The following is a 27,302-nucleotide window of genomic DNA, read 5'->3' on the forward strand; positions in this document are numbered from 1 at the left end:
TTATCATAACTTGGTATAATTAAACGGAATTCAAATAATAAATCAATATAACACAGAAATGAGTAAGTTTACAGAATTGATTACAACATGGCGGGAAAAATTATATACTGTTTACAGTTAGCTACGAATATTATACGTTTTTAATGCAATCAACAAGAAATTTTACTTACTGATCAGTACTTTATTTTGACACAAATTCATCGGATATACCATTATCAATTGTCACCACTTATCATTTTATTTCCAATTATTTAAAACTATACCACCGAGAAAACATAAACCTTGCTAAATAATCAACACCAAATTGAAGGACGAAATAAATCTGAACAATTAACACTAATTAAAACAGAATAGGTAGAGCCAGCTCAACCGTGTTATTCCCTCCCATGGCACCAAAGTTCCTAACCCAAACAAAATCTATAATATTTGTTTAATTTCCTCATTTGAAGTTGCTGAAGTCCATCTTGAGGGCTATTTTAGGAGCAGTAGATATAGGACTGCTAGCAAGACGAGTTTGAGTTGTTTGAGCTTGTGCCTTGGCGGCCGATGTCCTGAATTTAGAAATGATTTAGTTTTGAGAATTCTGACATGAAGCGGTGTTAAACTAAAAGAAACTAAAATATGGAATTGGGGGTTTCTATAATCTAAATTAAAAACATGACGTTTTAGATCATTAAAAAAGTGTAAATCGACATTGATAAAATGAAAGTTTTCTGTTTGAAACCCGTGTCCTGACCTGATAGCAGTGGCCAGTCGCTGCTGGAGATGAGGTTGCTCGGAGAACATGTTCCTGACCTCAGCAGGATATGTCTGAGTCAGGTAGGTGATTTCAGCTAGACACAGTGCGTGTGCGGCACCAGTACCCAGCATCGATATCAGCACTGGAACTATAAGACTGAGGGGATGTAGGGAGTTAGAGATAACACGCCCTTGCCATGGTTACACTTACAATCAGGTGATAATAATAGTTCAATAGAGGATAACTAAGCATTGCTTTATAGATTACTGATTATTCTTGAAATACAAACATGAAACATGGTGCCTTTACAACACTGATCAGTAACTACCCACTAAGATCAAGACTAGCAGGGTCAAAAGGATTTCGCCATTATTTTGGCCAAAAATCGCGATACCGCGATTTTTAACAGACTATACATTAAACTATACATAAAATTTGTCGCAAATAATGGGGAAATCGCGATTCCGTACATGTCGCGATTTCCTTACATTGTCCCTGAAGACTAGCGAATATTTATACCTTATCATATGGATATGTGTATTAGGGAGACAGTAGGTCAGTAGTATTCTCTGTATAGATATTATCTCCTTGATCAGCGTCAGATCCTCCCCCGTACCCTTTTTCTGCAAATGTTTTGCTTATTTATAACTTTCTTGATAGCATTATCCTGACGATAAAAATAATATTAACAACATGCAATTTCATTAGTTCCAAAACGATAAATACCAGATATTATTTTCTTACCTGATAAGCGAAGAAAACCTCAAAGAAGGCCTCAGAAACTGATCTGATGTAACGTGTTCTGATAACGGGGTCACATGACATGATCAGAGTTTTAAAAGCACGCAGAGAGGTGAGCTGACTGTTCATATCTCCGTCGAGCATCTTGGAAAAAAGAGCTGACACTTTATCATAAACCTGTGAGTGGAATATCATTATAATATCATGTTATGAATATTAAACTTGAAAAATCGTCCAGTTCACTTCGATCAAAGTCTGAAAAACCATCACAGTATATCATGATACTACACAAAAACCAGCCCACAAGGCAAATAAACTTACAATCTGAACATTAGAAGCTTGTGGAGGAGCAGAGCAGATGAGGACTGTGAGAGTGCTGACGTAACTCTCAAGATGAGCCTGCTCACTCTTCTGATCCAGGGTCTGGAGGAGGGTCACCAGGGTGGTGGTGATGCAGGTTAACCATCTCCTGTCGTTACTGTCCTTTATTTCCATGTTCTTTATAACGCTGCAGAGACCTGGAATAGTTGGGTTTATTTATCTATGTAGATTTGAAAGATTGGTTTGAAGGTTTGAACAAATTATAATGATTCAGACCGAGCCTCCAGGTTTACAAGCCGACCAGTATTCATGTCTTGTTAGTCCAGTATTAGAAGCAGATGAAATTGTAAATAGCGTCAGTTACATTGAGCAGCAGAGTGCCCCCCCCCCGGCCCCTGTATTCACCTTGGGAGATGTGTGGGACTACACTGAAGAACTTGTGTCCCATGGAAGGGGTGCCGTGCAGCACAAAGTCAGAGGTTTTCACTTGTTCCTCTTTCTCCTCCTCCGAGGGGTTCACTGCACACGCACTGAACAGACCTAAGCAGTGATCATATATCAAATTTAGAAAGTCTTGAGAGATGTTAGATTATTTAATTCCTGCCCGAAACCGTCAGAATACTTTAAGAAGCTCAGAAAATAATTTAGCCTTCCTTTCTAGTGTGTACCTGTTAGAAGAAGGAATGCCGCCTCGGGTACCTCAACATAAAACTGATCTGTCGGAAGGCTGACTAGACCAACAATCACGTCTATACTCAACCTTATCAGCTCTTTGATCTGAAATGCAAAGGTACTAAAGACAAATAGCAACTATCAATATAAAATGTGCTTATATCAAAATACTGTCAAAGAAAGTGCAGAAATCGATAACTTGTATCTTCGCCATCAATAAAAACAGTCATCTTTAGGCAACGATATTACAGTTTACGCGATTCTAGATAAGATTTAAAAAATACAAAGTTCTCACCGCTGTAAGTGGTTCACCAGTAGAAGCGTAGCTGCTGATCGGAGTTTTAGGGTGATCTGTGGGGCTAATCTCTGGGAACCTCCGGAGCAACACACACATTGCCATCTCCAGGTTAGCGAAGAGGAAGGAGTTCCCTGGTTCCAGTCTATCGTCACTTCCTTCTCCCGTGTTCCGTCTACACTCCTGGAGCGGTAAAATTGTTGTTAGTTCAATTTCGAGTAAGTACAGTAATTAAATTAGTACGGTAATTACACTTTTACATTCGTTGCTAAACTGTAGCTATGTTATTTCTTAGGTTATCTCAGTTTAATATCCGACATGTAACAGTGGGTGGGCGACAATTGACAATTTAATACAATTAACTCTGACCCTGACCCTGACCCTGACCCTGACCCTGACCCTGACCCTGACCCTGACCCTGACCCTGACCCTGACCCTGACCCTGACCCTGACCCTGACCCTGACCCTGACCCTAACCCAGGACTCTGACCCAGACCCTAACCCGATCAACTGACCCCAGTGTAATTACATGGGGGTCAATTGACGGGGGGTCAATTGTCGGGGGTCAATTGTCGCGGTTCCGTAACAGTTTGTTTTACAGCCACAGCTTTACCTTGTAATGCAAAGTGAATACTTAATGGAATTGATAGTTTGTTTAATGGAGCCACTAACGTCATTGATTTAAAATGTATTTGAAAACTGATGAGCTAAAATTTCTCCAAGTTCAAACGATAAAAGCAATACCTGAAGAAGCAGCAGGCATTTAAGAGCGTGGATGTGAATCTGAGCATTAGACCTAGTGAGGACAATTCTGTGCAGAACGTTGACGTATTCCACACAGGTTGAGTGGTTATACGCTATCTTAGCTTGGCTCCATGGCGAGGATATCAGTTCAGTAAACGCCTCCAGGCAGATGCAGATGGTCTGGTTTGTGTGAGTTGAGGAGGGAGCACACAGTGCTTCTATCGCTACACCTGGGAGGTATTCGTTAAGAACTTTAATCAAATTATTTCAATAAAGTACGTGCTGTGTTAACCTGGGGTCTTCTTCTTATTATTATTCGAGGGCTGTGGTTATGGTCCAGATGAAGACTATAAGATAAAGCATTGGAGCATTGTGCTCACTTTAATATTTGGAAAAACTTAACTACGGTACTAGCAAAACTGCGCGTTTTAATCTGGAAACACACTTTTCTAGAGATTTTACCGGCGTATCCTCTAAAATCACCTAATTTATCCAATTTTAGGGAGGGGCGCCAAAAGGGGAGGGGCGCCAACAGGCAACTTTATGCCACTGGTAGTCGGCTTAAATTTGTGAAGATGATTAGATAATTGGTTAGATAGTTTGGTTCGCAGTGTCCGGAACTGAGTCGCTGATCTTGTGCTCTATTTTGCCAAGTTGTCCTGGGGTTAACAGGCAACCGTTTGAAACTTTAATCAGATGATAGCCAACAGAAATTCATACTTGGGGTGTACACTTGACTACGTTCAACTTATGTAATTCATCAGTTTTCAATAAGAAAAAGATATTAAAAAAAGTGTTCCAAAAGTCGTGAGGCGAACAGACGGTTATCTGTTCACTTGTCTGACCCAGGTTTACTCTGCCAAGGGTTTGACTGTGACACTCATGATAGCCTGCCACAAACACACCTTGCCGATCTCAATAAGCGTGAATAAACGAATAAATATTTGTCGAAAAAATATTTCCTTGTGTTTGAAAATTGCCTTACCAATCGATAAAAACAGTCTATCTTCGTTCGTCATATCAGTGATCTTGTCCATCTCTTTTCTGAACGGATGTTTGTTAAGCCACATGGCAGCGGCGTGAAGGATAGACGGCCATGTTCTTCTATAGTGTGGTCGGGAGCTGTCAATGGTGTCCGCACAGTAGAAAGTGCCGCCGTTGGGCGGCAGCTGGGTGGCAAATGAAGGCGGCAGAGCGAGAAGGGCGTGATCTCGGATAGCAGACATCCACAGTTCAGAGAGGTAACTCTCGTGTGCCTCTACCTGGAGGTTGAAAACAGTCAATGCTGTGAAGAAACCAGATTATGAATGTTTATTGTCCTTTTTGGACCCTATGAGATAACGGACGTGTTTTTATGACATAAGCGGACATTAATGGACAGTAGTGAACACAAACGTAGGCAATTTAAAAACGTGGTATTTGAAATTGCGTTCACATATTACGTCAGCAGCCTTTCTGCCGTCAGCAAAAATACCTGAATTTTTGCCCAAATTTAGAAGGTAGGCCCATAATTTGATTTATAACTTTCATTAATATAAACTTTCATTAATATTAACAACATCTGCAATCTGCATTAGTCTCGCGTCATAAGCGTAGTTACTAGTTATTTGCACAAGATTATATTTAGAATTAGAAAGTTGAGAATATGGCTGATATGACAAAGTTTGATTACGTTTGCACGTTCTGCCTAACCCAAATACTAGACTGAATGTTTAGTGCTGCCATAACTTACGAATGATGGGCAGGGGTGGATCCAGCAAGAAAATCTTGCATATCGGGGGTCGTACATCGGTCGAAGCCCGTAGGGCCAAGCGAACAGCGGAGGTCGATGATTCGGCCGGAGAGGGCCCGTTGCAGGCGAAAATTTTGGGGGAAACTGCGTTTTTAACCCCTTTTCCAAGCATTTTATACTAGAAACAGTAATAGGATTTATGGGGGCATGAGTATTAGTAAGAGTCCAGAGCACGTGTGCTCTAACATGGTTTTCCACAATCATATTGATATAGCACAGTCAAATCCTGTTTACTTTTGCATGCCCTAACCAATCTGAGCACTTCTCAGCCTAAACATTCTTTGTTGCCATTGTTTTTATATATGATTTCATTGCTGTATAATTCTGTATTATTTGATTTCAAATCAAATGATACAGAGTTAAGGGGAGATACACCAAAAACGTTTTTGCTCCGAACATCGATTTTATTTTATATTATGGTTAAATAGACAAAAAGAATAAGATTGCACACCTTCAAAATTTTCTAAAAATATTCCCTCATCGAGAAAAAATATATTTTTCTTTTTCGAAAATTTTTAAAATTTTGAGAAGTCTGTCACTGTAATACCGATAGTTCGGCCATTTTAAAAGTTTTTTTGCTGATTTTTTTACTGAACATTACTTACAATCCGTACAAGAAGCCATTGAAAGGATTAAATAATTGAACGATAAATGACGAAGTTAGAGACCAAACAAGGTCGAAAAAATAAAAATTGGAATTTTTCCCACTTCTAAAGTTGTACATTTCACCTATCACCCGGGTCAGCAGATATCGCTTCAAAAATTCTTGTGAGTGTAGCTGATGATCATATCAAACTTTTTGGAGTAGGATTTCTCTCAGATTTGAATTTTAAGCTATGCAATGTGGCCTCAAACGACTTAGTAAAATTCATCGTAAAAAAGGGCAAAAAAGGCAGATTTAAGGCTTAAAATGCCTATAACTCAAAAAGTGTCAGTTTTTTTGAAATAATTTTTACAGAATCGTAATCAGCTTGGTAAGACGAATCTTTTAGTACCAAATAGGTGCTTTTAGAAGACAAATTGTCTTAAATAATTTTCTAGCTCGAACACAAGGGTCCCCCCTTGTATAAATTTTGTACAAATTGTACACATTTTTTTACAAATTTTGTGTCTTTAAATATTATAAATGTCGTACTAAAAGATTCGTCTTACCAAGCTGATTACGATCCTGTAAAAATTATTTCAAAAAAACTGATACTTTTTGAGTTATAGGCATTTTAAGCCTTAAATCTGCCTTTTTTGCCCTTTTTTACGATGAATTTTACTAAGTCGTTTGAGGCCACATTGCATAGCTTAAAACTCAAATCTGAGAGAAATCCTACTCCAAAAAGTTTGATATGATCATCAGCTACACTCACAAGAATTTTTGAAGCGATATCTGCTGACCCGGGTGATAGGTGAAATGTACAACTTTAGAAGTGGGAAAAATTTCAATTTTTATTTTTTCGACCTTGTTTGGTCTCTAACTTCGTCATTTATCGTTCAATTATTTAATCCTTTCAATGGCTTCTTGTACGGATTGTAAGTAATGTTCAGTAAAAAAAATCAGCAAAAAAACTTTTAAAATGGCCGAACTATCGGTATTACAGTGACAGACTTCTCAAAATTTTAAAAATTTTCGAAAAAGAAAAATATATTTTTTCTCGATGAGGGAATATTTTTAGAAAATTTTGAAGGTGTGCAATCTTATTCTTTTTGTCTATTTAACCATAATATAAAATAAAATCGATGTTCGGAGCAAAAACGTTTTTGGTGTATCTCCCCTTATTAACAGCTTACAACGTTTGGGAAATCATTCCCGGATGAGCCTCTAGTGGCAGGATACAGCTGTCGAAATGGAAACTCGTTACTGGACTGGAGTGAAATAAAGGCAGCGATCTCGCTGTCCGGGTGGTCAGCAACTCTGATGACCCGATAGAGGATTCTATGGAGCACACCAAATGCTCAGACATGCGATACTACTGTTAACAATCCTCCAATATTTATACCTTTATACCTAGAAATACAGCGTATTTAAAAACGCAGACGAACAATTTACTTGCATCTCAATAAAAACCTTTGACTTGTTACCCTTGACGTACAACCCATCGATACGAACCATCAAACCCATTTTTACTTAAGTAAAACATTTTTACTTAAGTAAAACTGATTAATCTCTCAAGTGTGCCCCAAGTAACTTTTTGCCCCAACTGTGCCCCAGGAAATACAATTTTGTGCCCCAAGTGTGCCTAGCTAGATTACCAAATTGCCGAATTGTCTAACGTCTTTTGATACGAGAACTCCCCGTTTAGTAAGGACTCCTATCAACAGACGCAATCCTTGCTTTATTTAGTAATATTGAGGGTCAGTAAAACTAGCGGGCTGCGATGAATGGGTACTTACCACCCCCTTGGCAATAAGCAGAATAGCACCATAGTTAAATAAATAACCGTATGATCCATATTATATTATGATCCATATAATGTTCAGTAATACTGCACACATTACAGTAATCGGTAATGGTTATTAATGGTTATTAATAGCGACAGAGCACTCTAAGAGGCCCTCAGACGTCATATCATATTCATTTGGAAATTAAATTCCCCGAAATTCTAGTCCGGGGACATTCACATAACGCATTTCCACAGTAACTTTATTTCAGATTGTGCAACATTATTTTACTCTGCTTGACGGCAGATAAGATGCAGGCTCAGTAACTGAAAGTTTTATGGAGCCTAAATTAAAATAGAATAGTAAACAAGATTTTAAGGCCTATCTCAAAATTTTGAGATGACAGATCTCTTCTAAATAATTCTTAGAACATATCTTGAAAGTTTCAAACCGATTGCTCAAAAACTGTTTGAGAGTAGCGAACACAAACGGGAAAAAATTGAGCAATACTGGACACATTACAGTAATCGGTAATGGTTTACAATGGTTATCAATGGTGACAGAGCACTCTAGAGACGTTATTTTATGTGGATTAAAACATCATAATATCTTGAACTTAAGTCTCATCCGAGGTATTTAAATGTAGCCTGTCATGTTAGAAATCTGAAATTGGACTGATGATATAAAACGCGACTACTGGTCTAATGTGAACTGTCAACTGTGTGGTGGATCCTCTTAATAAGGATTCAAGTCAATCAGTTTCCGACATAAGTATTTTGTTCTGCCATTTTAAAGCTGCTGTAGTGCTCTCTTAATTGTTGTAAATCACTACGGCAGCACAATGAGAGCTCATCTCCAGACACTGTCAGATTGACGGCACAATTTGTTTAATAATAGCAGAGGGAGAGAGATAGAGAGAGAGGTTGATCTGGGAAATGGTAATTCTGGAGATTATATTCTGTGTAATTATTAATGAAGTGAACCATGTGAGCTTATACGGTTTAAATTCATAAGTAAAACTTATATCCACCAGCGGGCCCGCTTACCCGCTAGTTAAAAGGCCTGACATTTCTCAGCCCGCTGTTACACTTACAGCCCGCTGATATAGCCCGCATGAAATTTGACCATTAGCGATATAGCCCGGAGACAGGATAAGAGTTTCACTTTATTTTTGTGCCCGGTAAAACTCTCATATTCAATGTCCATGATCAGACTGTGATCTCGAGCTCTCTGGGTTACTTTGATGGTATAACCTGTAAGCTGAATTATTTTTTAAATATTTAGGCCGGGTTTGTACTTGAAAATATATTGTGTACCGAATAGAAACTTGCCCTGTTTTGACACCGCCAGTAAAATGATGTTTTTGCGAATTTTACGTTCTACTCTCACGTTTTCTCCGTTTCTAAAAACCAGTTCAATTTCAGTTCACTCTCGGACAATTCTTGATAACTCCCAGTTCACTTTCATAGTAGGCTGAGGTATACACTTAGACGGGCATAATTATGTTATTTTCATGCCACATCTCAACTTGTTTATAATTCTTAGCTAATTCATCGATTTTCCTAGTAAGCGTGAATTGTTTTACTCTACATTTACATCAAGTTTACTTAAGCAGCGCTCCATTCTTGATCATACAATTCGATGTCTGATTATGTTATAAATATGTCTTAATATCTTGAGACATGGCGTCTTTTTCCGGAATTTACAGATTGAATTAGTGACATTGGTCTTATATGTTATATGGCCAAATCTGCAGGACAAATAACTCCATAATGCTTGTACGATTTAAAAAACCAATGAAATGTAGAATTTTAGTCTCTGGTGTCAAGACTGAAGAGACTAACATAGTTATTACGCAAGATTGCCTATTAGGTATTACTATTGGATACGTGTTGGGTAATGGTTTATTATTATCAAACTTTACACAAATCCAAAGTAGTTACTAAGAACATCCTAAAGACCTGATAAGTCTACTTAAAAGACTTGTAGAACTGAAAACTTACTATAAATGCAAAAAATGGAACTTAAAACTGAACTTATCAAAATCAAAAATTATGCAAATGGTTTACAATGGTTATTAATGGTGACAGAGCACTCTAGAGACGTTATTTTGAGTGGATTAAAACATCATAATATCTTGAACTTAAGTCTTATCCGAGGTATTTAAATGTAGCCTGTCATGTCAGAAATCTGAAATTGGACTGATGATATAAAACGCTACTACTGGTCTAATGTGAACTGTCAACTGTGTGGTGGATCCTCTTAATAAGGATTCAAGTCAATCAGTTTCCGACATAAGTTCTGCCATTTTAAAGCTGCTGTAGTGCTCTCTTAATTGTTGTAAATCACTACGGCAGCACAATGAGAGCTCATCTCCAGACACTGTCAGATTGACGGCACAATTTGTTTAATAATAGCAGAGGGAGAGAGATAGAGAGAGAGGTTGATCTGGGAAATGGTAATTCTGGAGATTATATTCTGTGTAATTATTAATGAAGTGAACCATGTGAGCTTATACGGTTTAAATTCATAAGTAAAACTTATATCCACCAGCGGGCCCGCTAGTTAAAAGGCCTGACATTTCTCAGCCCGCTGTTACACTTACAGCCCGCTGATATAGCCCGCATGAAATTTGACCATTAGCGATATAGCCCGGAGACAGGATAAGAGTTTCACTTTATTTTTGTGCCCGGTAAAACTCTCATATTCAATGTCCATGATCAGACTGTGATCTCGAGCTCTCTGGGTTACTTTGATGGTATAACCTGTAAGCTGAATTATTTTTTAAATATTTAGGCCGGGTTTGTACTTGAAAATATATTGTGTACCGAATAGAAACTTGCCCTGTTTTGACACCGCCAGTAAAATGATGTTTTTGCGAATTTTACGTTCTACTCTCACGTTTTCTCCGTTTCTAAAAACCAGTTCAATTTCAGTTCACTCTCGGACAATTCTTGATAACTCCCAGTTCACTTTCATAGTAGGCTGAGGTATACACTTAGACGGGCATAATTATGTTATTTTCATGCCACATCTCAACTTGTTTATAATTCTTAGCTAATTCATCGATTTTCCTAATAAGCGTGAATTGTTTTACTCTACATTTACATCAAGTTTACTTAAGCAGCGTTCCACTCTTGATCATACAATTAGATGTCTGATTATGTTATAAATATGTCTTAATATCTTGAGACATGGCGTCTTTTTCCGGAATTTACAGATTGAATTAGTGACATTGGTCTAATATGTTATATGGCCAAATCTGCAGGACAAATAACTCCATAATGCTTATACGATTAAAAAAACCAATGAAATGTAGAATTTTAGTCTCTGGTGTCAAGACTGAAGAGACTAAAATAGTTATTACGCAAGATTGCCTATTAGGTATTACTATTGGATACGTGTTGGGTAATGGTTTATTATTATCAAACTTTACACAAATCCAAAGTAGTTACTAAGAACATCCTAAAGACCTGATAAGTCTACTTAAAAGACTTGTAGAACTGAAAACTTACTATAAATGCAAAAAATGGAACTTAAAACTGAACTTATCAAAATCAAAAATTATGCAAATGGTTTACAATGGTTATCAATGGTGACAGAGCACTCTAGAGACGTTATTTTATGTGGATTAAAACATCATAAAAATCTTGAACTTAAGTCTCATCCGAGGTATTTAAATGTAGCCTGTCATGTTAGAAATCTGAAATTGGACTGATGATATAAAACGCTACTACTGGTCTAATGTGAACTGTCAACTGTGTGGTGGATCTTCTTAATAAGGATTCAAGTCAATCAGTTTCCGACATAAGTTCTGCCATTTTATAAAGCTGCTGTAGTGCTCTCTTAATTGTTGTAAATCACTACGGCAGCACAATGAGAGCTCATCTCCAGACACTGTCAGATTGACGGCACAATTTGTTTAATAATAGCAGAGGGAGAGAGATAGAGAGAGAGGTTGATCTGGGAAATGGTAATTCTGGAGATTATATTCTGTGTAATTATTAATGAAGTGAACCATGTGAGCTTATACGGTTTAAATTTATAAGTAAAACTTATATCCACCAGCGGGCCCGCAAGTTAAAAGGCCTGACATTTCTCAGCCCGCTGTTACACTTACAGCCCGCTGATATAGCCTGCATGAAATTTGACAAGTAGCGATATAGCCCGGAGACAGGATAAGAGTTTCGCTTTATTTTTGTGCCCGGTAAAACTCTCATATTCAATATCCATGATCAGACTGTGATCTCGAGCTCTCTGGGTTACTTTGATGGTATAACCTGTAAGCTGAATTATTTTTTAAATATTTAGGCCGGGTTTGTACTTGAAAATATATTGTGTACCGAATAGAAACTTGCCCTGTTTTGACACCGCCAGTAAAATGATGTTTTTGCGAATTTTACGTTCTACTCTCACGTTTTCTCCGTTTCTAAAAACCAGTTCAATTTCAGTTCACTCTCGGACAATTCTTGATAACTCCCAGTTCACTTTCATAGTAGGCTGAGGTATACACTTAGACGGGCATAATTATGTTATTTTCATGCCACATCTCAACTTGTTTATAATTCTTAGCTAATTCATCGATTTTCCTAATAAGCGTGAATTGTTTTACTCTACATTTACATCAAGTTTACTTAAGCAGCGTTCCACTCTTGATCATACAATTCGATGTCTGATTATGTTATAAATATGTCTTAATATCTTGAGACATGGCGTCTTTTTCCGGAATTTACAGATTGAATTAGTGACATTGGTCTAATATGTTATATGGCCAAATCTGCAGGACAAATAACTCCATAATGCTTATACGATTAAAAAAACCAATGAAATGTAGAATTTTAGTCTCTGGTGTCAAGACTAAAGAGACTAAAATAGTTATTACGCAAGATTGCCTATTAGGTATTACTATTGGATACGTGTTGGGTAATGGTTTATTATTATCAAACTTTACACAAATCCAAAGTAGTTACTAAGAACATCCTAAAGACCTGATAAGTCTACTTAAAAGACTTGTAGAACAGAAAACTTACTATAAATGCAAAAAATGGAACTTAAAACTGAACTTATCAAAATCAAAAATTATGCAAATGGTTTACAATGGTTATCAATGGTGACAGAGCACTCTAGAGACGTTATTTTATGTGGATTAAAACATCATAAAAATCTTGAACTTAAGTCTCATCCGAGGTATTTAAATGTAGCCTGTCATGTTAGAAATCTGAAATTGGACTGATGATATAAAACGCTACTACTGGTCTAATGTGAACTGTCAACTGTGTGGTGGATCCTCTTAATAAGGATTCAAGTCAATCAGTTTCCGACATAAGTTCTGCCATTTTAAAGCTGCTGTAGTGCTCTCTTAATTGTTGTAAATCACTACGGCAGCACAATGAGAGCTCATCTCCAGACACTGTCAGATTGACGGCACAATTTGTTTAATAATAGCAGAGGGAGAGAGATAGAGAGAGAGGTTGATCTGGGAAATGGTAATTCTGGAGATTATATTCTGTGTAATTATTAATGAAGTGAACCATGTGAGCTTATACGGTTTAAATTCATAAGTAAAACTTATATCCACCAGCGGGCCCGCTAGTTAAAAGGCCTGACATTTCTCAGCCCGCTGTTACACTTACAGCCCGCTGATATAGCCCGCATGAAATTTGACCATTAGCGATATAGCCCGGAGACAGGATAAGAGTTTCACTTTATTTTTGTGCCCGGTAAAACTCTCATATTCAATGTCCATGATCAGACTGTGATCTCGAGCTCTCTGGGTTACTTTGATGGTATAACCTGTAAGCTGAATTATTTTTTAAATATTTAGGCCGGGTTTGTACTTGAAAATATATTGTGTACCGAATAGAAACTTGCCCTGTTTTGACACCGCCAGTAAAATGATGTTTTTGCGAATTTTACGTTCTACTCTCACGTTTTCTCCGTTTCTAAAAACCAGTTCAATTTCAGTTCACTCTCGGACAATTCTTGATAACTCCCAGTTCACTTTCATAGTAGGCTGAGGTATACACTTAGACGGGCATAATTATGTTATTTTCATGCCACATCTCAACTTGTTTATAATTCTTAGCTAATTCATCGATTTTCCTAATAAGCGTGAATTGTTTTACTCTACATTTACATCAAGTTTACTTAAGCAGCGTTCCACTCTTGATCATACAATTAGATGTCTGATTATGTTATAAATATGTCTTAATATCTTGAGACATGGCGTCTTTTTCCGGAATTTACAGATTGAATTAGTGACATTGGTCTAATATGTTATATGGCCAAATCTGCAGGACAAATAACTCCATAATGCTTATACGATTAAAAAAACCAATGAAATGTAGAATTTTAGTCTCTGGTGTCAAGACTAAAGAGACTAAAATAGTTATTACGCAAGATTGCCTATTAGGTATTACTATTGGATACGTGTTGGGTAATGGTTTATTATTATCAAACTTTACACAAATCCAAAGTAGTTACTAAGAACATCCTAAAGACCTGATAAGTCTACTTAAAAGACTTGTAGAACTGAAAACTTACTATAAATGCAAAAAATGGAACTTAAAACTGAACTTATCAAAATCAAAAATTATGCAAATGGTTTACAATGGTTATCAATGGTGACAGAGCACTCTAGAGACGTTATTTTATGTGGATTAAAACATCATAAAATCTTGAACTTAAGTCTCATCCGAGGTATTTAAATGTAGCCTGTCATGTTAGAAATCTGAAATTGGACTGATGATATAAAACGCTACTACTGGTCTAATGTGAACTGTCAACTGTGTGGTGGATCCTCTTAATAAGGATTCAAGTCAATCAGTTTCCGACATAAGTTCTGCCATTTTAAAGCTGCTGTAGTGCTCTCTTAATTGTTGTAAATCACTACGGCAGCACAATGAGAGCTCATCTCCAGACACTGTCAGATTGACGGCACAATTTGTTTAATAATAGCAGAGGGAGAGAGATAGAGAGAGAGGTTGATCTGGGAAATGGTAATTCTGGATATTATATTCTGTGTAATTATTAATGAAGTGAACCATGTGAGCTTATACGGTTTAAATTCATAAGTAAAACTTATATCCACCAGCGGGCCCGCTAGTTAAAAGGCCTGACATTTCTCAGCCCGCTGTTACACTTACAGCCCGCTGATATAGCCCGCATGAAATTTGACCATTAGCGATATAGCCCGGAGACAGGATAAGAGTTTCACTTTATTTTTGTGCCCGGTAAAACTCTCATATTCAATGTCCATGATCAGACTGTGATCTCGAGCTCTCTGGGTTACTTTGATGGTATAACCTGTAAGCTGAATTATTTTTTAAATATTTAGGCCGGGTTTGTACTTGAAAATATATTGTGTACCGAATAGAAACTTGCCCTGTTTTGACACCGCCAGTAAAATGATGTTTTTGCGAATTTTACGTTCTACTCTCACGTTTTCTCCGTTTCTAAAAACCAGTTCAATTTCAGTTCACTCTCGGACAATTCTTGATAACTCCCAGTTCACTTTCATAGTAGGCTGAGGTATACACTTAGACGGCATAATTATGTTATTTTCATGCCACATCTCAACTTGTTTATAATTCTTAGCTAATTCATCGATTTTCCTAGTAAGCGTGAATTGTTTTACTCTACATTTACATCAAGTTTACTTAAGCAGCGTTCCACTCTTGATCATACAATTAGATGTCTGATTATGTTATAAATATGTCTTAATATCTTGAGACATGGCGTCTTTTTCCGGAATTTACAGATTGAATTAGTGACATTGGTCTAATATGTTATATGGCCAAATCTGCAGGACAAATAACTCCATAATGCTTATACGATTAAAAAAACCAATGAAATGTAGAATTTTAGTCTCTGGTGTCAAGACTAAAGAGACTAAAATAGTTATTACGCAAGATTGCATATTAGGTATTACTATTGGATACGTGTTGGGTAATGGTTTATTATTATCAAACTTTACACAAATCCAAAGTAGTTACTAAGAACATCCTAAAGACCTGATAAGTCTACTTAAAAGACTTGTAGAACTGAAAACTTACTATAAATGCAAAAAATGGAACTTAAAACTGAACTTATCAAAATCAAAAATTATGCAAATGGTTTACAATGGTTATTAATGGTGACAGAGCACTCTAGAGACGTTATTTTGAGTGGATTAAAACATCATAATATCTTGAACTTAAGTCTTATCCGAGGTATTTAAATGTAGCCTGTCATGTCAGAAATCTGAAATTGGACTGATGATATAAAACGCTACTACTGGTCTAATGTGAACTGTCAACTGTGTGGTGGATCTTCTTAATAAGGATTCAAGTCAATCAGTTTCCGACATAAGTTCTGCCATTTTATAAAGCTGCTGTAGTGCTCTCTTAATTGTTGTAAATCACTACGGCAGCACAATGAGAGCTCATCTCCAGACACTGTCAGATTGACGGCACAATTTGTTTAATAATAGCAGAGGGAGAGAGATAGAGAGAGAGGTTGATCTGGGAAATGGTAATTCTGGAGATTATATTCTGTGTAATTATTAATGAAGTGAACCATGTGAGCTTATACGGTTTAAATTTATAAGTAAAACTTATATCCACCAGCGGGCCCGCAAGTTAAAAGGCCTGACATTTCTCAGCCCGCTGTTACACTTACAGCCCGCTGATATAGCCTGCATGAAATTTGACAAGTAGCGATATAGCCCGGAGACAGGATAAGAGTTTCGCTTTATTTTTGTGCCCGGTAAAACTCTCATATTCAATATCCATGATCAGACTGTGATCTCGAGCTCTCTGGGTTACTTTGATGGTATAACCTGTAAGCTGAATTATTTTTTAAATATTTAGGCCGGGTTTGTACTTGAAAATATATTGTGTACCGAATAGAAACTTGCCCTGTTTTGACACCGCCAGTAAAATGATGTTTTTGCGAATTTTACGTTCTACTCTCACGTTTTCTCCGTTTCTAAAAACCAGTTCAATTTCAGTTCACTCTCGGACAATTCTTGATAACTCCCAGTTCACTTTCATAGCAGGCTGAGGTATACACTTAGACCCATAATTATGTTATTTTCATGCCACATCTCAACTTGTTTATAATTCTTAGCTAATTCATCGATTTTCCTAGTAAGCGTGAATTGTTTTACTCTACATTTACATCAAGTTTACTTAAGCAGCGCTCCACTCTTGATCATACAATTAGATGTCTGATTATGTTATAAATATGTCTTAATATCTTGAGACATGGCGTCTTTTTCCGGAATTTACAGATTGAATTAGTGACATTGGTCTTATATGTTATATGGCCAAATCTGCAGGACAAATAACTCCATAATGCTTGTACGATTTAAAAAACCAATGAAATTTAGAATTTTAGTCTCTGGTGTCAAGACTGAAGAGACTAACATAGTTATTACGCAAGATTGCCTATTAGGTATTACTATTGGATACGTGTTGGGTGCTCAGAATTAAATTGACTATAATACGGCCGGTTTCGACTGGGCCAGTTCATGCTTTTGCACCGTTTCACGTTTGTAGGTTTATACTTTTGCAATTTAATTCAACTGCGACAGTGAAGTCCCGGCCGAAGGCACAGGTTACACTAGTTAACTCATAATAGGCTATTTTTAAGAGGTCCCCGACCCCATAGCGAATACTTACAGTGGAGAGTAGATCAAGCGCTTCCTCTGCGCTATCCTGCTTGTTGAGCTCGTGTGCTCGCACGTACACCTCTGCCCATGCTTGTAGAACAGACAAGCGCAACAAAGTGGACGTACTCTCGTTGTACCTGCAAATAATGGGAGATGTAAACACTAAAATAATTGGAGGTGTACAGTAGGGCAGTGATTGCCTCGGCCTCGGTAAAAAATCGAATCGCCATTCCTCGGCCTCGGCAAAATTTTAAGATTTAACCGAGGATTTGACTGAGGATTTTGTACAAATTTTACCATGGAACAACATAGCTATAGGCACTTAAAAGAAAATCAGAAGAAAATCAAGGATTTCAATTGTGAAGAAAAGGAAGATGTAGAGGGCTGTGTTGATAGATGGTTCACTACGATGGCAAAAATACTGAAAATAGAAGGCGTCGACATTCGTGGAGATATGGACAACGATATGCCTCCGTCTATTTATAAAAGGACTATGTCAAACTGGGTTAGGCAAGCAGTAGACGTCGTACGGCGGCAGAGTAGGAAGATGAGCACTATGATGGAAATAATTGAGTGCCTCAAGACGGAAGGGCTAGCAGACAAGGAAAAAGTGATCAGGCTGCAGGACCAGCTGTGGGTGCAGAAGGACGAACAACTACAGTCGAATAGACAGTACAAACAACGGTGGAGTCAGGGATTAAGAGCTACAGTGCAGCTGTACAAAAGAACAGCACAAGTGGTACGGTTTGCAACAGTAAAATTCTGAAGTGTGGCTGCAGAGGATGACAGGAGTAAGAATCTGATAGTGTTTGGGCTGAAAGAAGAGGATGAAGAACAGCTTCCAGCTCTGGTAACCACAGTTTAGGAGGAGATCGGGGAGAAACCTCATTTCGAAGCGACAAGAGTCGGCTGGAAGAGGCCAGGTACTACTATCCGACCAGTCAAGATCATCGTCCCAAGCTCAACAGCAGTTCATCAGATTCTGATGAAAACAGGGAGACTGAGGCTGGCTGAAGCACACAAAGATGTATGGATTTGTCCTGATAGATCCAGTGAAGAGCGTGCAGCAAGGAAGAACCTGGTAACTGACCTGAAGAAGAAGAGGGCTGAACAGACTCATCTCGACCACTACATCCGTAACGGGAAAGTCTGTAGCCGTGTTAAGAAGCCACCATGAAGTAATTCATGTCTCTCGGACACCGTATCAGTATATGTAGGAGTACCGATCAGTATATGTAGGAGTATCATTATTATTATTATTTGATTGTTTCACACTTTTCACATTTCATAATTTTATTACTAGGTGGAGGTGATGTTATTGAGACTTTGAGCGGCCAAAAAAATCCTGTTTTGAAAGTTGTCCTCTTTACTTGTTTCACAGACCCACGCTTTTTAGCATTTATACATTTCGGCCCATTTTATATCTTTGTTCGATTTGCTGTATATTTGTATACTTGCTATTTTGTAAAAGTTTCAAATCAAATCACTGGTGTAGGGTTTGTTGGTACTCAGGTCGCAATGGTATTGCGAAGAACTGAGGCTCGTTTCTTTTAGATGCGTTTACGGTTGATACAGTGAACATTTTTGATATTTGGTTTAATATTGCGATAAACTTAAAGCAACGATTGTTCTCTTTATCCATCTAACCAAAAAACTTCACCTCAGGAAGTCCAAGTGAAAAGACTTGCCACGATGACTCAAGAAATGCCTGAATTCATCTTCTTTATTTTGTGTGCTTGTTTTGCATTCTCGGGAACAGTCGCCAACAGTATATCTCTATCCTACTTTGTCGGGCTGGTCAGATCCAAATCCAGGCCAACCAACATAGGACACTCAAACTCATCTATCTTTCTAACCCTGGCCCTCTTTGACCTCCTTGTCTGTATTACAGCAGCATGTCGGACCACACTCAAGTTGCTGAGCTCTTATGTAGCATTAGCTATATTACAGAAACTTCCGCGAGTTCTGTTGGGAGTACTGCTCATGTTCGTGGATATCACCTCTTTCTTGACTTGTATATTATCTGTTGTGAGAGCACTTAATTTGCTTAGGCCACACTCCATGGTGGATCACTTATCAATAGGCGTTTCAATCGTTATTTATATCTTGATAAAAATCCCTTTACATATCCCGGCATTGGTTGGGCTTGTCTACGCTAACGTTGTATCCACCGTTAAAATTGGGATTTTATTGCTCATATTTATCATTGTCGTATTGTGCAATGCGTTTTGTATGGTTAAACTTTTTCAGTCGAACACAGCTAAATGGAAAAGACATTCAACTATCACGGTAGCGATTCTTTCGTTTATATTTTGTGTTACCAACGTAGGATATATCGTCACTTTTGGGTATTATCTGTTCTTATCATGGGGCGAGGAGGGCGAAATTCCTCAAGCATACAAACTACTTTTTCTACATTTTTTGCTTCCGTTTAACTCCACGTGTAACCCAATGGTATATTTTGGAAGAAGCATGAAAATGAGGGAGCATCTTAAAAAGATTTGCAGAAAATGATAGGACACTTAAAAACAAAACTATTCAGAATTCAGCAACTAATTAGAATTCCTGACGAAACTTTGATGTCACTGAACTTTAAATCAAGAACGATTTATGACAGAACCAAGCTTGAACTGGAGTAAGGTCAAGCAGTTAAAAAAACAAACAGTTGCCATGAAACTGTGACGAAGGTTGAGTCTTTTTTAGCATAACTTTTTAAACCAGCAGAGTTTGAAGTTTTTACCCTTCTCGAGACAATACACATACTTCGTGTGGCGATTTTAGATAACAATTATTTTATTGGGTTTATTTTCGTTTCAGTGCGATCAAAATTGTACATGTATCCAGACTAATGATAACTAAGTATATGTTAGTGTAAGATTATAATTTAAAACGAATTGTAAATGTAATAGTTATTATTCAGACACGCTGATTATTATATGTAATTAAAGAAGCAACGATTTAAAAATAGCTGTTTAACTATACTGTACATTTGTTTATTGGCTGAACATTTTAGTCATGTCAGCTCATATTATTCCTTATGCCCATGTCTTTATTTAAAAAAACATTATATTAAAATTCTTAAACTTAACCTTGTAAATATAAGAATACTAATTTAGAAAAATCTGGAACCTTCTAATTGAGATACAGCCTGAATCAGCTATAACTGATACCAAAAAAGAAAAATTCTAAACCAAATCCTAAGTCATATAATTTGATTTTATCTAATTTATCTAGTTGAAACATTATCTTGGACAATGTGTGAACCTGGAAATGATGAGCTCATGAGTACTAGTCTGGAGGTTCTGTAGGGAGGATACTAGTAACTGCTGGATTCTCTTCAAGTCACTTGCGTCACGTGATACACCACTACTTATCCACGCGTTACACACCTGCACAGGAGGTTTACATTATCCGCATATATCCGCATATATTCGCATATATCTGCATATATTCGCATGTATCTGCATATATCCGCATATATCTGCATAGATATAGCATCTGAATAATAAGGACAAACAGTTTGATAGTTGGTGACGAATTGAGAGTCTCCACTCAGTGGAGACTCTCACTCAGACTACGCTAACCTGACAAGCCATACTGGTGACATCAGGAGGGGTATCGTCCTCAAAGGCAGGTCTCAGAGCAGCCCCCACTTGGGCCTGGTACTGCTCCAAGAGGGCGTGGTTATCATAGTCAGGATCTAGGGTACCACAGAACACGTGTATAATCATCTGGAGCGCGCTGAGGCCCTCGCGTCGCAGCTGGTCGCTGTAGCTGGTGCTGGCGATAAAGGTGGCCCGGACAAGGTCGGAGAGCAGGAACACCAGACACGAACCAGACGGATCAGCCTGGGAAGGTTAAGGTCATTTAAATAAATGGTTACAGGTTTGTGGCTACAAGGTGTATCAAAATTAAAGGTCAGCCATCACGAAAAATGAACGGTCCATCACCAAAACATTACCTTGAGTTTTTGTCTAGCCTTCTGCAGATCTACGTGATGTGGAACATCTTTGCAGGCTATCATGAGCTGTTTGACGCACTGGATAGCAAACAGTTTGGTGGTCCACCGAGGTGCCATGGTGTTCTTTACAGCTGTGGATACCTCTCCGAAACTTGCTTCGTCACCTTCCTCTTCATCTTCTTTGGCCTGAATTAAATGGGGTCAGGTAACACGCTGTATAATGTTTTACAATTCTTGCTGTAAATTTCGAAATGTTATTGAGCTTAAAGAGTTAAAGTTTCGTGGAGAATGATAGTTATTATTTTGGAGGTGTTAAAATTTAAAAACCTACCATATCAGTCTGTTTGGAAAGTCCATCACTATTCGCAGCGAGACTCAGCACCCCCTTACATAAACTTAGCCATTTGCGGGGGTTCTCAGCTCCGACAGCCCCTAGAATAGCTGACACCGCCTCCCTGATGTGGTCGCACAGGATCGCATCCTGTTCCAGGTCCAGCATCTCCATCACCACTGAGGCTAGATACCGGTCTTCTTTTACGTGGTGATCTACAGAATGGGTTGTTGCAGATTCCAGTAACACAAGGTACTAATATACTGTATAAATAAATAAATTCTTATATTTATTACACGGTTCATCATTGAAGGTATACATAGTGCATAGTTCCCATTGCAATTGGCTGCCAGTTTTTTCAAAAAATGTGTAACATTTATATGGAATCCACTGCTGGGAAATATTTACAATTGTGGAAAGAAGTAAAACAAGAATAACAAACCAGCCAGCTCGTGAGGGTGACGTTGAGCGAGTTGTCTCAGACAAGCAATACATTCCCTCCTCAGTAGCAGGTGTTTTGAGAAGAGGGAGTTGCAGAGATACACCACTAGCGCTTTCATGTTTACGTGCCTGTCAATAATATACGAGCTCTATAAGATGATTACTTAACTTTGAATAGTGAATACTTAACTTTGAATACTTAACTTTGAATACTTAAATATGAATAACCAACCAAAGTCCAAATTCGAGACGAAAGTTTAAAATGTTATGCTCCGTATTGAGTTATGTCGGTATGAAATTTCCCCACCATAGCCAAGTTATTGATCCTATGAAAGAAAGTACCTTGGAGCGAAGAGGTGGAGTTGCTGAAGACACTGAATAGCAGTGCATTGCACTAGAGGGTCCGGGTGTATCTGCATAGCTGCACATCCCACTAGACAAACATTCCTACCATGAGCTATACTCTTACTCTCCATCTACAGGGCAAGAGAGGGTTAGTTATCAATTATAACCGCAGTACTCTAGCACTAAGAGAGAAAGACTCGAGACATCAGAATTAAACAATCATACGTATCTAACTCGTGCAAAAAATCTATATCTGTGATTTAAACAGTAATAGTCGCTGTAGAAAAGTACTCTACATTACCTGGAGGTCAGGTCCGAGAGAGGTGATAAGAGCAGTGAGGAGATTACCCAGACACTGGTGAACCTCCACCTTGTCCAGACTCTCCGTCAGGAGAAGCTCTCCGACCAGGTCCAGTGTGGAGGTCACGTACCCCCGGAACATGGGGCCTCCCGTATCTGCGATCAGGGACAGTCCGTGTAGAGCCCAAACTTGAACCTGAAAACGAGAGTTATAGTTGCCATAATTAATTTAATCTGGACTTAGTTGGGCACTCTGACGATGTCTCAAGAATTGGACGTGGTTATATATATATATATATATACACTATACATATATATATATATATATAACTGTGGCTAAACTAAGCTAAACTAAGCTCACAGTATAGACCTTTTAAAACGAAACGTCATCAGAGGAGAATGTGTTTTCCTCCATGAAAAAGCTCAAAACCATTCAAACGGTCGGGATACTATAATTGAATATACCTGAGTGACAGTGTCTCTAGCGAGAGCATGTAAGACAGCTACACTGTTCTTGAAGTGTTGTCCTGATCCCATACTGCCCACATATCTGTGGAGACATCCCAGAGCTAGACAGTTCCCTGTTCTAGAGTGGGCGTCACGTGATGACTTCAAACTCTCAAACGCTTTCTGTGAGGGGGTTTCTATGTGCATACAGGAATGTTGGACTTTGTATTGAAATAACATTGTCTTAAAACAGGAATATTAGCATACAGCATACAATGACCACATAATTATCTTACCTGAGCCATCGTTGAGATAAATTTAGGATCGCCGATAACCTGAGCCATCCTACCCAAAGCTTCTCCAGCGGCACATCTCAGTATAGGATCGGGATTAGTTAATGCTACTTCGGCTAGCTGAAATCATTTTAATATTACCAATTTGAAGATCGAATTGGAGCTCAATAATTGATGGTTTCTGCAGTTTCAGACTACATTTAAGCTTAAAGATGTAAAACCTGATTAGCCTGGGAGATGACATCCTGATTACCAAGTTTCATCTTGTTTTCGGACGTGTACTTCAGGGCAGCCAAATATGCTGTGAAAATGTTGACTTGCACTGCTAGCTGGCGACTACCTTTAGCTAGAAGGGATAGGAGTCAACACCAAGTTATAACTAATTTGAAGAAATATATTTCTAATTTAGCGTATTTTATTATACAGTAAACAAACTAAACTGATAAACATTTTGTATATCATTTTCACAATGACCATAGACCATACCATTTTTGATAGTATCGTTGAAGTGGGACAGCAACTGAAGCTTGTGTTTGTCTCCAAGGGACGGGAACACTTTCCCGAACAGTCTAACCGCGCTATCCACCACCATCACCCCCAGAGGCAGGGGCCAGTTACTTGAGTCCTTCTCCATGAACACGCACGAGCTATCGTGCTCCACAGCGCCGGATCCTGCCGCGCTGTTCGGCTGCAGTTGCTCTTCCACTGTCTGATGGTCGTTGTCTTTAAGCCAGATTCCCAGGATGATGCTGTCTCCTCGGTGGCATTGCTTGCGGAGTAGAGACGTCATTGTGCATGTCTGGTCGTTCAGAACCAGTTCAGATACTGGAGATAAAATTGAGATGTACGGTTCTAATAAAATTGAATGATAACCAGGATGCTTCCACTTAACTGACAGCTCACAACCGCTGGTCATGTTCCATTGAATGATATTGAAGTTGAACTATCGTACCTAGCTGTCGGAGAAGGTTCGCGAAAGCACCGTCGTACTGCTTAGGGGGTATCTTCAGCAGACAGGAGTACAGACGTAATCTAACCATGGCAGTAGCAGCTTTTAGTTGTGCGCCATGCTGAAATGTTAAGTAATATAGTATTACATTTGAAACATATAAGTCGAGGGATATCGCGGTAAAAAGGAAAGGATTCTTTGCTGACATCCAACCAACTACAATATTCTTTTGAGTTTTGGCCAAATTGGAAGAACTGAAGTACTGAAGACTCACTTGTTTAATAATAGTGGGAAGGTGACTGAGAACGTTGACCGCCACCTCACTGATCCCAGCCAGTCTTCGGAGAATATCCTCAGAACAGAGGTCTTGACAGTGTACCAGAAAACTGAACATGCTCATCAGTGCTCCTGAGTATCCCTCCAACGTCACCTGAGTGGGGAATGATGAACTGATGAATAAGTTATTACCGAATAAGTTCTGCTTTTTTTAGTTTTTCTAATTTCAATACTTAACTATACATTAAATCGTAACAAAATCTATCAAATCATACAGCTACTAACCTGCCAAGTGAAAAGGTCACCCCTCTCGGTCTCACTCTCCAGCTCCTTGGTGCTCCTAGGAAAAGCATTCTTCCAGATCAGCATGAGTCGGGAGAGATTGCTCTTTACAACTGGAGAGCCGAGCGTCATGAGAGCTCCGAGGAGCAGCCACCCACACTGGGTTCGGGGCAAAGAGAGGCGGGTGTTCTGAGACGAGGTCCGCAACATGTCCTCCGCTATCACCATCACCTGGAGTAAAGTATAAAAGTCTGGAGTTCGGGCTGCAAATTGAAGGTGAAAAGAGGGGTTGTGAGATATCAACATAATAGATATTAATAGAAAACTAGGTTCTGGATGGCTTTGGGAACAGACCGCTAAACTTAAATCGAATGAAAATTCAAGTATTTAAAGTCGGAGGACATACCTGTCTGCTTCTTGAATGTGGCATACCAAGAGGACAGCCACCAACACAGCCTATCAGGGCAGCCAGCGAGTGGGAGAACCCAAACAAGGCCTCTGGTGATGTCTTCAACTTTTCCAGTTTATCTGTAACAGTGATTACAGCATAAGTTTAGTAACGAAGTAAAAGGTTCTTATAAATATACATGCGTATTTGTAAGCAAATTTAAAAGCCAGACAGTAAAATAATTGGTTGCAACGAAAAAAGTAAAACAAAAAAACCCACCAGTGCAGATATCGACCAATGCGGTGAGTTGAGCAGGAACAGCACTAGCAGTGCACCTCAAACACCAGGCAGCAGTAAGTCGGGCGGCTGGAGAGGGATGTAGCAGCACCTCAAACACCGTCTCAGTGAACATAATACTCTTCCCCTGAGCGACAGGAATGTGATCTGTTATCAGAGTCATGCTGGCAGTTCCCAGCCGCAGGACAACAGAGGAGAGCTGGTAGAGAGCGGTGGAGATGATGTGTTGAGATGACTGGGCGTCACTCAGAGAACTGTCAGATTTGTTGAGGTTTTCCATCTGTTTATGGACTGCAATTATCAAGATCTTAGCAATCTCCAGCTGGGAGGCTTCACCCAGAAGCGAGTTTATCAGGGAGTCCATTACGAATGAGATACATTTCCTTGAGTACACTGCTTCAACGTGGGATGGAGTAGCTTTAGAGTTGGATAAGAGATCAAGCAAGTGAGAAACTATGTAGTTAAGGTTGTTGACAACCCACGGGTTGTTCATCTCCTTGAAAAAGAACGTGTACGCTTCTGTTATCCCAACTCTGACCTCACGTGGTGTGACACTCTTCCCAAGATCAACTCCTGACGTCTTAAGAATGGAGATGGAACCGTGCAGAAAGGACATGGACAGGAAAGTGAAAACTTCGTCAGTTGAGTAGCTCTTTACCTTGGAGCCCTCAGGAGGTTTAAACTGCAAGGCTTTAGAGAGAAGTGTGCCGATAAGTTGGGCAGTGGCAATGCGACAGTCGTAGTTGGCCCCTTCTAAAACTTTAAGACACATAGCAATGTTGCTGTCTAAGTCGCTGGTGCAAGCTACGTTGTAGAAAAGAGTTAAGGCTCTGAGACCCTGAGCAGCCTTACATTTCACATTTACAGATTTATCGGTCATACTGCTCCGGAAAGCTTTCGACAGGTCTTTGTAACCATACGAAGCTGACGTCTCCAGTCCAATTATCATCTGCTCCATGGAGTAAATAGAGGATTTTCTGATGCTAGCGTCAGAAGACTTGATAGATTTAACGAGAGCTTGCAGAGCATCCGGGAACACTCCTCCAGCACTCCTTCCCAGCTTCTCGTACAAATGTCCCAGTATTTCGATACAGCCTAACATTGTAGTGTTATCTGCCTTTCCCTTGATTAGGTCAAGACATACTGTGATAGTATCGTACATTGAATAAGTGTCCCCCACAGAGTAAACTGCCACGAACGCATTTCCGAGTAGACGTCGTACAGGTGGCCCATGGTCAGATTTTAATAGTTCTTGGAGTTCGAGAGTGAGCTTCGATTGGAACTGCTTAAACTCTGCCTTTGGGAAGTCACGAACGGTCTTTTCGAGAGTGGTTAGCCATTGGAAAATGAACAGTTCTTTTTCTAGCTTGGATTTCAACTGATCATAGGCCTCTTTGTCCATGAACAAGCCATTTTCTATGGACATGCTAGAGAAGATATTTGTAAGTATAGGAGAATATCTCATCATGTTCTAATCTAATTGTCAGGCTACATTGGTATTTGGTGTGAAAGAATGCGGGCTTGTGTAATATTTGAGAACGCGGGCTAGGAAAAACGAATGTGCGTGGTGGACCAAACTATTGAGTTTGAATCATACAGATAAATTAACGTTGCTTGCATGGATTGCGCGCAAAATGAACATGCGTGCGCGTTATTTAGTCTCCAA

At 38.8% G+C, this 27,302-nt stretch overlaps 2 protein-coding genes across 5 annotated transcripts in view; both read right to left on the reverse strand.

The window, feature by feature from the left end:
• LOC134821225 (HEAT repeat-containing protein 5B-like) lies at window positions 1-27,082 on the reverse strand. Its single transcript, XM_063831927.1, has 27 exons — window positions 25,619-27,082; window positions 25,358-25,479; window positions 24,955-25,182; window positions 24,668-24,823; window positions 24,397-24,514; window positions 23,931-24,269; window positions 23,666-23,790; window positions 23,448-23,564; window positions 23,170-23,334; window positions 22,706-22,900; window positions 22,402-22,535; window positions 22,061-22,188; window positions 21,619-21,833; window positions 21,288-21,473; window positions 20,911-21,174; window positions 20,591-20,715; window positions 17,337-17,463; window positions 4,498-4,774; window positions 3,513-3,742; window positions 2,769-2,951; window positions 2,470-2,578; window positions 2,207-2,341; window positions 1,802-1,998; window positions 1,484-1,657; window positions 1,259-1,362; window positions 737-895; window positions 1-551 (listed from the first exon to the last, which is right to left on the reverse strand). Exons 1-27 carry the CDS (start codon window positions 27,060-27,062, stop codon window positions 440-442), a joined length of 5,868 nt encoding a protein of 1,955 aa, XP_063687997.1. The 5' UTR covers window positions 27,063-27,082; the 3' UTR covers window positions 1-439.
• LOC134821244 (mucin-2-like) overlaps window positions 1-27,302 on the reverse strand; it is a 91,311-nt gene that overhangs the window by 25,123 nt on the left and 38,886 nt on the right. The window lies entirely within an intron of this gene.

The sequence above is a fragment of the Bolinopsis microptera genome, chromosome 1, assembly GCF_026151205.1.
Source record: "Bolinopsis microptera isolate Bmic1 chromosome 1, MBARI_Bmic_1.0, whole genome shotgun sequence".
Taxonomy (NCBI): Eukaryota; Metazoa; Ctenophora; class Tentaculata; order Lobata; family Bolinopsidae; genus Bolinopsis; species Bolinopsis microptera.

Coding starts and splice junctions, on each gene's coding strand:
- LOC134821225 (XM_063831927.1), bottom strand. CDS start 27,062: ATGTCCATAGAAAATGGCTTGTTCATGGACAAAGAGGCCTATGATCAG. Junction 24,824..24,954: donor GTGACCTTTTCACTTGGCAG/GTTAGTAGCTGT, acceptor TTCCCCACTCAG/GTGACGTTGGAGGGATACTC. Junction 23,335..23,447: donor TTATCTCAACGATGGCTCAG/GTAAGATAATTA, acceptor ACCCCCTCACAG/AAAGCGTTTGAGAGTTTGAA.